Below are 12,155 nucleotides of genomic sequence, written 5' to 3'. Positions count from 1 at the left end.
CATAAAGAGAAATGTAAATATACTAGGACAGTACAATATAGTTACTTTGGAACGGTAAATTGAAAACAAATACAACATTTTCTACGGACCTTGATCATACAATGATTTAATTTTCTGACATAAATGTCGCTCTTTGAACTGGCGGAATTGATTCTTGAAATCATGAACAATATATTCTCCAACTAACACACTGCCATGAATGGAAGAGATTGCTGTTGTTTGAAGCTTCAGGAATGTGACTGGACAACCATTGTTGATTGGAATTTATACTGCCGTGTATAAAACTCTGTTTATTGCATATTGTTTTATGAAAATTTGATGCACGGAGACAAATAAAACCTCCATGATCTTCTGTAAATATTTCAACTTTCTTTGCAACATCAACAGTTACCAAGACAACGATAGAAAGTCTGTCAAGTGCAGAGTCACTTTGTGACCAGCACACCTTGATAGGAAATCCTAGCCTCTGCGTATCACAAGATCGCTTCTGATCAATGTCAATTTTTTTTGGTCCTTCAAATGTTACTCATTCTTCAGAGAGACACCTTTGCCACCAAATGTCTGCTCAGAATAAAACCTGTCATCCTTTCGTATGGTTCCATGTAACCAATCAAATAAGTAAGCATTGGTGCCAAAATTGCAATGGAAATATCTGTGGAAAGAGAGAGAGAGAAATATTAGAATCTGATGTCAAAGGTCATATCATATGATCTGATGTCAAATGAGCCTAGCTTACCGATGATATCAAAGGTTATATGAGCTCATATCAAATGAACCTAGCTTGTCGAGGTCATATCAGTTAATGTCACATGAGGTGATGTCAAAGGTCATATGAGCTGATGTCGGAGGTCACATCATTTTCAGAGGTCTATATAATGGTATTGTAAATTACAAACAGGATATTAGTTTTCACAACAACACCATGTGCTTTTTTGTTGGTTTGTACATTTATTCATATATCTCATGAACAGCAGTGACTCAAGTCATGGAAGTTTTCATAAAGTTAATGATCTGTCATTCTTTGAAAATATCTAAAAAATGCAGTCTAGTGCTAAAGTCAATATGTTAAGATAAGAATATGTTTGTGATAACAAAGAGGTATGGTTAGTATTGGATTTGCAGAGAAAACATTTTGTGGTCAAATTTGTGTTCTGAAGTTTCAGATTTAGTATCATTTGCTGACCATGAGTTATATTTTTCCCTAATGTTCAATACCAGCAAGTAAAACATAATATTAAACACATAATAAATTTGGGTCAAGTCTTGAATGCTAATCACACAAATATTATTATCCCACTGTTTACAAGTTGTACAGTACTGTTACAAAAGATATATTATTGTGTTTGTCTGCAACCCCCCCCCCCCCTTTCTGTCTTCACAATACAAAAGTGAACACTAAGGCCATTAGATTGCTCAAAAATGTGTATCACCGTAAGGGTTGTTATGTGGTAACTTTTCCATGAGGCAGAAAGTCAAATTCACCATGGGGAAGTAGTTCATACATTGTGACATCAAAGTCAATCACTGAGAGAATGGATGCATGTAAAAAAATGATTGTGTTAATCAGGTATCACTTACTGGTGATGTTGATCATGGAAACTTGATGATGGTTGCCATGGCCACACAGCATCCATTTTGATTCCTGAATGTGCAATCATTCCATAATAGTAGGCATACAGAACTATTCCTAGATACACAACTATCGAGGAAAACATATAAATCTTTAGAAATGAGGTGAAAATATACAGAAATTTAGAAATTTGGTAAAACTTACAGATATTTAAAGATGTAGAATGTGAGATATGATGATACACTTGCCTGTGGATGATGTGACATCACAAGCAGGGAGTTTTCCCAGCATCCTTTGCAGCAAAAGTTTCCAAAATGGTGGCACACAGTGAGGCTAAACATAGCAGAATTTTGACATTTCAAAGTCACATAACTTTAATACGTTTCATTTTATTTCTAAAATTACATAGTTACATATCAATTAAAACCACAAACATAAGCGATGTAAAAGTGCAAATGTGTATTGGACCTTTCCTTTAAATGCTGTGTTAGTTTTTTTCCTTTAAATGTCATGTTAGTGGTCAAAGCACTTGACAATTATTACACCTGACATAGATCTATATTATACAACTGCAACAGACCATGGATGAACAGAGACTGCTACAAACAGGGAAAGTAAACAAATTAATTGGATTAACAACACTTGGCACAGCATATTGGAAAAACAGAGACTAATATTACATTCCATCTTTTGATAAGTACAGTTGTTGATGGCCTCTTTACATAATAGTTCACATTCACAAACAAATTTCCAGCTCCTCTCCAGGCATTTCATGTACATATAAAGAGGCCTTAAAACTGTTCTTATCAAAACATTGTGTGTAGAACAAGTCTCTGCTGTTCCAACAAGCTGATCCAGGTGTTATTAATCCATTTGTTTACTTTTTCTGTTTGTACAGGTTCCGTTTGTCCACGGTCTGATGTCGGCAGATAATATATAAAAGTGTGTTGTCTTACCTGGATGGAGTGGCAGGCAAAAGATAGGTGTAGCTAATGCTGCTTGTAGTACAAAAAACTCAAATGGATGCATAGCTGTAGATGAGAAAGCTGTGGGTTGGTGATATCGATGGTGGTCTTTATGGAATCGTTTATACCACCACTTTATATGAAAACTCCTATAGGGGATAACAGTAAGATGGTTGGAACAAAGTAAAGATACTACTGCAGAAGTACAGCTTTCAGCTAAGATATACATACAGCTAACATGTAAAGCTGATCATTTGGTAAGTTGAAATTGTTGTTCTATTTGCTAGATAAGAGCACTTTTACTGCAGAAAGTTCGACCATAACAGGATTTTGATTGAGGAGAGAGTTTTGTTTACGTTAATTAACTTTTTAGATTCCCCGCAATAAGAGTTTGACATGCTGTGTTCAACAGTAAAAAGTTTTGTTATCTATCAAGCAAAACTTACAAAATGATCAACTTCGTTCTTCAAGATATATGTTATACTCTTTTGGCAAACACTGCCTCTGTTAGATGCAAGCTAAAACTATTGTTATTTGATGTGGTAGATTACAAAGTACAACAAAGACATTTCATAGGAAAGTGAATGACTTACTTGTGTGAATAGAAGGAAAATGCTTCAACATAGACGTACATTAGTGGTATAGATATTATGAAGTATAGCCATCCATAGTCGGATACTTTGTAATACAGGAAACTGATACCACCATTCATAATGTAACAACCAATGATTCCTGGCAAAAGAAGAGTAGAATGGAGTAATGATAGTACACATTTATAGAGCGCCTTCCACAGTGATTATCATGGTCACAGTGTTGTACAGACATTACCCTGGCATGGACCTATAACAGCACAGCAGCCATTTAGACTTCCTTAACTCCCTGGGGAACAAACAATCCATTGCAGCATTCATACAAAAACCTCTGTCCTAGCTCTCACCACCAAACGATTTGGTGGTCTGAGGTCCTAGGATGTCCAGAATTATACAGCTTGGTTGACTAGGGCACAGTCATGGTTCAAATCTTGCCTTATGACTTTAGCCACTCAGACGAGTCAGAAACAAACAGGAGTGGCAACTGACAAGGCTTGAATCAGCAAGTTGTAGATTCCAAACTGATCACTCTTACCAATCATGACGCCATAACTGGTAAACTAATGACTCAGTTTGATATATTTTAATATCTATCAATTTCCATTAGGGTATTTATCCACTTAACTAAACCATAAAATATGTTTTGATTCAAATAAATGAAGGTACAGTGCCATATCATTCCACCATTACTGATACAAATGCCTAATTGATATTCATACATTTACACACATTACACGTAAATATGCAGATGCACAACTATATCTACATTTGTGACTATTTTGGGGATGTCAGTATTTGTTTGTGTGTTTTTGTTTGTTTAATTACTTGTTTATTTATTTATTTATGTATTTATTTATTTGTTTGTTTGTTTTTATAAACAAAACTAACAGCCTGAGCCCCCTGTGAGGTATCTATATTTGTAACTATATTTGGGGGGGTGTCAGTGTTTGTTTGTTTTTGTTTGTTTATATGTTTATTTGTTTGTGGTTTGTTTGTTTGTTTGTTTTTTGTTTCTATAAACAAAACTAACTGGGCCTGAGCCCCCTGTGGTGGTAATTCCAAAACCATAAATTTCAATTTTTCTTTTAAGGTTCCAAAAAACAAAACAAGAAAAATAGCAATATAACAGTAAAGATTCTATACCTGAGACAGTGGCACCTAGAGTCATGTTAATAGATCCCATCATTATTTCATGACGTTCATTTTCAGGAGTAAGGAATTTCTCAGGTTGACATTTCCATTCGTGAGGCCTATCTCTTCGTTTGATGTAATAATACCATTGCAGGTATCCAGCAAACCCAAAATATGTTACATAGGATATAAGAACAGCCATGATAATATAAATATGAACATCTGCCATCAATGAAGTTTCTGGAAGTGTGTCTGTAAGAATGTTTTTATCTTGCTGTGTGTCTTGAGTTGAGTTTGATTCATCATAACTGGATTGCCATGTCTTGAATGCAAGCACCAATACTAAAACGGCATCACCTATAAAAAAAAAAAAATATTTGAATGCAGATTAAAGTGGCCATGTGGATAAGGATTGGGTATTTATTTTGGATTTTTAATTTATAAAACAATTTTATCATGGCTCCCTACATGAAAATCAATGTGAAAGAACATAGACCAAGTCTGTGTTTGTAACCCATCATTATATGCAAATACTCATCTGAAATTAAAGCCATAGATTAAGATGGCCAAAGATTATTAATAATGCAAATAACTCGTTATAAATAATAGCTGCATCACTAAGCTAAATCGGACCTGTGGGGTCTCGTGATCATCCATGTATGTACTAAATTATAAGCAATGTGAAACTTGCATATAGGCTATTGACCAAAATTTATTAATTATGCAAATGATACATTAATATGCATTGTATGATTTATACCTAAAACCTAATTAGTTCGTGCCATTATCAGTTTCATTAGAATTGAAACAATTTCATTTTTGAGATATCCTGTTCACAGTCACACACACACACACACACACACACACACACACACACACACACACACAGACCGACCGACAAAGGCATAAATTTTCCGTGTCAGGTTGAACGAACTTTTGAACTATGCTCTTGTAAAGTTCGTTGACCCAGCCTATATACAATGTAGATCGATAGTGTATTTTTTTCTCCTCCCATTAATTTAGAAACAGTACGAAATCCCCTAAATTAATGAAACCAATTCTTTGACGACACTTCCCAAAAAATATATTTTAAGTGGTATTTGTGGCGAAAGGATGGAAGAAAGACGTACGTGCGTGCCCTAGTTTTTGAACGACGCCTCCACAGGCAAAATGCACTGTTTTGATGGCATTCAAGGTTGTTCTCAAAAATGACCTTCACAGTCTATGAGCTATCCATATCCCCAGCCACCTATTGGTTTTCTGCGCCATTGCTAATTGACATGCTAAATAACGAGTGACTATTTATTCTAATACCACCAAGCAAATTTTCCATGCGGCATAAGTACCTATATATATATAAGTCTATCTACTATAATGTTTCAACTAAGCCAATATTACTACTTAAAATGAGGCATTTAATTTTGTCACAAACAAGAGTCTCTTTGTAGGATATCTCCTTCTCTCCCCTCCCCCACCATTTTCTGGCACATGTTTTGTGAAATAAGTCCTACCTCTCATTGCAGTTGCCATGACAAATATTAGAAGCGTTCCCAGAATCAGTCCTGTCGTCTTACGAAGGAAGGTTCTGTTTTCTGCATATCTCTCCGTTTCCAGGTTACTATTTTCTTCCTTTCTAACCTTCATTTTAGCAGATAAATCATTTATTTCATTGACTATCGGCAACCGTACTGTCGACGTTTTCACCGTAGATATATTTGCACTGTAGAACCTGAAGTCATCAGTTATTGGGGTTATTATAATATACCTATATAGTGCGCCCTCAAACACGGAATTCCGAGGTGAAATATCACTAACGGTACATGCCCTTTGAGCCAGGTATGATAACACGGGGTGCAACATGGCGATATTGAGTAAAATATTGCATAAAATGTGATTTGACTGGTCGTTATGGGGTAACAAAAAAAGGGGGGGTAGTTGGTACCGTCAAAGGTACACAGAACCTGTAAGCCTAATACCCCGAAAAATCCATAAACACATTCTTGCGTCTATAAACGTCTGTCACGGCACGAGTGTTTCTAAAATATAAAGAATTCGTTTTGTCTATTTTTCATGCGGACATCGTTCTTATATCTTCGAAGCTTCTAAACGGATATGACCGAATCGAAATATATTTATGACATCGCCAACTGTATTATAATTCCCCTCAACAAAACTTGATATGATATTAAAATGTTAGTGTTTGAATTTGAATTTGTGATAAAGAAAATATTTCACATATAAACATAATTCAAGTTGGGCTGTCAGGTAATCACGTGCTGGGGAGTGAAATTTGTTAGGCCCTACAGAGAGAACTGGGATGGCGCTTCATTAATACGTGACAGTCTACAGTTTCATTTCTTAATAAGGAACTTTATTGAAAATGTTATTAGCAAAATAACAGTATCAAGATTGCAATTTGAAACATTTTATATCTTACACCACCATCTTGGCCTCTGTCTGAACTTTTGAGTTATGATCAGAATCATGCACAACATTTTTTCCCTTGCCAACGAAAATGTTGATAAAATCAGAAAAGTGTCGATCTTCAAAAGTCATTAGCAAACTCCGGTACGGTCAGACATCATTCACCATGATAGTAGTAGGTGTAATTATATATAACGTATCAAGTAGGATCTCGGTTATAAAGTCACAAAATCATTGTTTGTTCCAAAAAGGAGATTCGGCACAACTAGAAAAAAATAAACCATGAACTAGTAACTGGCGCGTGTGTGTATACTAACACAATTGAACTAGTGAATGTACTAAAACACCCCGCTCAAGTTGTGCGCAGTTTACCTCCGCATAGTAACTACTTAACGGAGATAGTCAAAGCGTTACTTCGGCAATAACAGCTCAAGTATTTCATATTTTAAAGCAGGTTTTGAGACCTTCAATAGCAAGCACATATTTTATGAAATTCAATTTGAGCTAGTAAACAAACAAAAAAGTATTATACTAGACATACATACTCATTTCAGTGAAATGTGAAATAATGTAAAGATTCAACAATATTTAAATTATCTTTCAAATTGGTGACCTGCACCATCAAGCAATCTGTATTATGATTGGGTCCGAAAAAGGACAACACTGCTGATTGGCTATGACGACTTTTGACGTTTAAAAAAAATCCGATACTGATTTTTGAGATTTTGATTTGATCTCTCGAATGTGTCACGTTGGTTGTTTTTCTTTTCTCTTTTTACTCTTTCTTGAGAGGTGCACCTTTGCCGCCAAACGTTTCTTCTGAGTAAAATCTAGTGTCTTCTCTTAGCGTTCCGTGTAACCAATCAAAGAAGATGGAGTTGAAACCAAAATTACAGTGGAAATATCTAGAAATGAATCAAAGAAATATAAGCATTTAGTTTATTAGTGTCGACGTCGTTAATGAAGAACGCAATACACTAGTTGTCACTACATCCTCTAATATAATCGAAAATTTCCTCTCTCGCCTTATCTTTCCCCCCCCTCTCTCTCTCTCTCTCTCTCTCTCTCTCTCTCTCTCTCTCTCTCTCTCTCTCTCTCTCTCTCTCTCTCTCTCTCTCTCTCTCTCTGTTTGTCTCTCTCTCTGTTTGTCTCTCTCTCTTGTCTCTCTCTATCTCTCTCTGTCTCTCTCTCCTTATCTCTCTCACTCTCTCTATCTCACTCTCTCGCTTACTCTCTCTCCTTATCTCTTTCTATCTCACTCTATCTCACTCACTCTCTCCTTATATCTCTCTCTTTCGCTCTATCCTCCAGTTTCTCTATCTATATGCGTCTCACTCTCTTTCTCTCTAGATCTTTCTCTCGGCATCTCTCCGAGTCTGTCTCTCTATTCTTGGTTTCTCTATCTCTAGCTCTCTCAGACTGATTCTGTCCCTCTCCATCTATCCGAGACCGCAGTGTATTTCTTTCCCTGTCTGTCCGGCTGCCCGTCTATCTGTCTCTTTCTTTTCCTTCTCTTCCCTTCTTTTCTCTCTACCCTGTCTCTGACATATATATGCATGTATTAGAAACACACACACACACACACACACACACACACACACACACACACACACACACACACACACACACACACACACACACACAGTGTCTCTCCATATCCTAACTACTCACTGATGATGTTGGTCATGGAAACTAGACGGTGGTTGCCATGGCCACAGTGCGTCCATCATGATACCAGAGTGATCAATCATTCCATAGTAATACGAATACATGACTATACCGATGTATACAGCTGTAAATAAAACAAATTTATAATCTAAATAACACAATTTATTGCAAAAACAAGAATACAGTGGTAACGTTGAACCTATAATGGTTTGTTTGGGTGGGTGGATGGAGATTCTTGAAGTATTCTACTGACCGAGTTACACCTCACTTACTATAATTATTGACAGAACTCAGAGATCAAACCAGGTATTTATTTATTTAGACATATATAACATATAAACGATCCGATGACACAATTTAGTATGCGTACACAGGTAAAGTTGAGGAAAGCCCTGTCATACCATCACCTATGCTGACATACAATTTGTAATTCGAAAGCATGCATGCATTGACATTGGCATTACACTAGATCAGTTTGTTTATATGTTAACGTAAGTCATAGACAGGAGAGAAACCCTCTCTGTGCTACGTCTATGGTTACGAATAGGTACTCCCATTTCTGCAAACCACCAGAGTAAACAATGCTTATTAAAGTCCTACTTTGAAATAGTTATTTACGGGTAGACGTTTACATTCTGTGTAGCATTCGTTTGCACTCAGTAACAATGTAGTTAGACACAGAAACAAGGGTATCTCAGAATGCACTAAACTGTGGTACGATGAACGCTAGAAAGATACCCCAGAGTTGGAGAGATAAAAATGTCATTGTGTGAATTGATGAATGGACACCTCGTACGATACCCTAAATTAGCCCAGACAGGAGTTGAAAAGATAGAGATGTGACTGTGTATTGATAAGTGGACGCTCGTATGATACCCCAAATTAGTCTCGGTTGGTGTTGAATTGAGTCAGAGATGTCACCTTATTGTCCTAAATATGTCAGACTTTGCACTTTGAAAACATCTGTACAGAGCAAACTTACGTGTATGTACCGTAATATACGTGAGATAATACACGTCATGTAGCGTCATGTACGCATGACATTGCACGTAAAGTGTGTCATTCTCGCAAACCAGACATCTGCTACGTAAAACAGGCCATGGTTTGCGACGATGAAAGTGGATATAGTTTGTAAAAACTGACCCCTTTACGGTTAACATGCTAGAGATGGTTGCACACGGTTTAGAAAAATTGAATGCTTTGCGATTCAAATGTTTCGTATTTGAAATGTTATAACGTTATTCAAATATAGTAAGCAATCGTAACCTCCCATATATATATATATATATATATATATATATATATATATATATATATATATATATATATATATATATATATATATATATATATATATATATATATACACACACACACACACATACATACATACATACATACATACATACATACATACATACATACATACATACATACATACATACATATATATATATATATATATATATATATATATATATATATATATATTAATATATATACATATATATATGTCCCTCATTTAACTTGATCCGTGTTCGACAACCAGAATACGAGTATATATTTCCTATACTGACGCGAGACAACAGGATCATCCGTGAGGTACTGTTGCCGTAAAAAGGACATCAATAATTTACGACGATAATTGTATGCAAGTGACCATAAAAGAGAACAGTAGATTTACGACGATAATATTTTCCTAAACCGTGTCAAACATTTCGTTGAGTGTTACCTTACCTGGATGTAGGGGTATGCAAAATATTGGCATCACTAGAGCTGCTTGTAGAGTAAAGAACTCGGCTGGATGCATGGCTGTAGATGAGAAGGCCGTGGGTTGGTGGTAGCGATGGTGATGTTTGTGGATTCGTTTGTACCACCATTTAGTGTGGAAACCCCTGCAGAATTGTTGACAAGAAAACTAAACAATGAAGTACTGCAAAGAAAGGGAGATTGTACTCTCACTTTCTCACGCACTAACTTATATATCTCACTCACTCACTCACTCACTCACTCACTCACTCACTCACTCACTCACTCACTCACTCACTCACTCACTCACTCACTCACTCACTCACTCACCCTCTCACTCACTCACTCACTCACTCACTCACTCACTCACTCACTCACTCACTCACTCACCAAATCAATCGATCGATCGATCGATCGATCGATAAACAAATCAATCACCAAAACTGTCTTACTTGTGTGAATAGAAAGAGAATGCCTCAACGAAGGCAAACATCAATAGAATGGATAAACCGAAATAACCCCAGCCATATTCCGACATCATATAATACAGATAACAAGAACCTCCATTCATTATATAACAGGCGATGATTCCTAAACACAAAACAAAAAAGAACATTAATGCACAGTGTGATAATTGTTGGACTTTTGAAAGTTATAATCCGTGCATTAAAAAGCTAGGTGACGACTGTGTTTAACAATGTACCCCATATTTTTAATTTTGAAGATATCTTTAACATATACATGAGGTACCAACTTACGGAAATCAAAACACATTAAGGAGGCGATTTTGTGGTGTACGGCACTGTAGCTAGCCATGATGCGTACACATACTTGAAATAACATTTTTGAAAGTTTACCGTGTCACGTGTGTATTGCGTGGTTATTCATTAGCAGAAAATGGGTGGCAAGACAAGCAAGAAAAAGACTTTTCTTGTCTGTTGTAGGAACAAAAACTCAGCAAAGCAAAGGTCATTTCAGGGAAACAAACAAACAAACAAACGCATACACACAGAGAGACGAGCCCACATGCACGCACGAACGTGTGCATGCGCACACAAATGTACGCGTGCACGCAAGCATACACACTTGCAGCAGGAAAACACATACGTTGCATTCAATGCATCGATACTATAGATTATCAATATTGAATCAATACGTACCAGAGACAGTGGCACCGAGAGTCATGTTAATAGATCCCATCATTATTTCATGACGTTCATTTTCAGGAGTAAGGAATTTCTCAGGTTGACATTTCCATTCGTGAGGCCTATCTCTTCGTTTGATGTAATAATACCATTGTAGGTATCCACCCAAACCAAAATATGTTACATAGGATATAAGAATAGCCATAATAATATAAATATGAACATCTGCCATCAATGAAGGTTCTGGAAGTGAGTCTGTAGGAATATTTTTATCTTGTTGTGTGTCTTGAGTTGAGCTAGATTCATCGAAACTGGATTGCCATGCCTTGAAAGCAAGTATCAAAACTAAAACGGCATCACCTATAAAAAAAAAAGAACAAACACATAAAACTTTGAAGTACAAAGTAAGTCTCAAGAACATACGTAAGTAGTAAGGGAAATGTGTAATGGTAGCCCCTATGTGCCATCTCTAAGTTAGCGATGGTACTTATGGGCCACCGTAGCAATCGACTTTCCTGTAGCTAATTCAAATTATTCATACAAGCTAAAATGTAGAGCCTTACATGGAAGTTGATATCATTAGCATATTACTGTATGAATTCAACCATGCGTGTTCTGTCTTTCAATTGATTTTTTGCATTTTTATTCAAAATTGCTAGATCTGCATCTTCTCGCAAATGACGTCATAAGTATGATACAACAGGTAGTTACTCCGTCAAGATTAATTTTGATAGAGGTTTCTAATATTTTTTTTATACCTTTAATTGTACCCTGCAATTTAATCTGTTTTGTCAATGTAATCCCTGGATGTGGAAGTGAGTACAGTTATACATATGGAAATGCTTATTTAAAGTTTTATTCGAAAATTGTACGTTTATTTGCATAAATACGGCCAAGACACGACCATGAACTC

General features: G+C 36.2%; 2 protein-coding genes across 2 annotated transcripts in view; both read right to left on the bottom strand.

The window, feature by feature from the left end:
• Window positions 1-522: 522 nt before the first annotated feature.
• Window positions 523-5,900, bottom strand: LOC144452473 (lathosterol oxidase-like). Its single transcript, XM_078143571.1, has 6 exons — window positions 5,768-5,900; window positions 4,269-4,613; window positions 3,129-3,267; window positions 2,527-2,684; window positions 1,579-1,699; window positions 523-652 (listed from the first exon to the last, which is right to left on the bottom strand). Exons 1-6 carry the CDS (start codon window positions 5,898-5,900, stop codon window positions 523-525), a joined length of 1,026 nt encoding a protein of 341 aa, XP_077999697.1.
• A 1,435-nt stretch (window positions 5,901-7,335) lies between these two features.
• Window positions 7,336-12,155, bottom strand: part of LOC144452472 (uncharacterized) — a 7,238-nt gene continuing 2,418 nt past the window's right edge. Inside the window, exons 2-6 of the mRNA XM_078143570.1 lie at window positions 11,258-11,602; window positions 10,550-10,688; window positions 10,086-10,243; window positions 8,352-8,472; window positions 7,336-7,585 (exon numbers count right to left, since the gene is read on the bottom strand). Of these exons, the coding sequence (XP_077999696.1) occupies window positions 7,456-7,585; window positions 8,352-8,472; window positions 10,086-10,243; window positions 10,550-10,688; window positions 11,258-11,602 (893 nt within the window). The 3' untranslated portion in view covers window positions 7,336-7,455. The remainder of the gene's footprint in view (window positions 7,586-8,351; window positions 8,473-10,085; window positions 10,244-10,549; window positions 10,689-11,257; window positions 11,603-12,155) is intronic.

This window comes from Glandiceps talaboti, chromosome 22 (genome assembly GCF_964340395.1).
Source record: "Glandiceps talaboti chromosome 22, keGlaTala1.1, whole genome shotgun sequence".
NCBI lineage: Eukaryota > Metazoa > Hemichordata > Enteropneusta > Spengelidae > Glandiceps > Glandiceps talaboti.
This window is presented reverse-complemented; position numbering and strand designations above follow the sequence as displayed.

Bases quoted from the DNA above. Each gene is read 5' to 3' on its own strand.
- LOC144452473 (XM_078143571.1), bottom strand. From the start codon at position 5,900: ATGAAGGTTAGAAAGGAAGAAAATAGTAACCTGGAAACGGAGAGATAT. The intron at 4,614-5,767 runs GTAGGACTTATT...TTTTTTTTATAG, and splicing joins CATGGCAACTGCAATGAGAG to GTGATGCCGTTTTAGTATTG. The intron at 3,268-4,268 runs GTATAGAATCTT...TTCTTTTGCCAG, and splicing joins TCTAGGTGCCACTGTCTCAG to GAATCATTGGTTGTTACATT.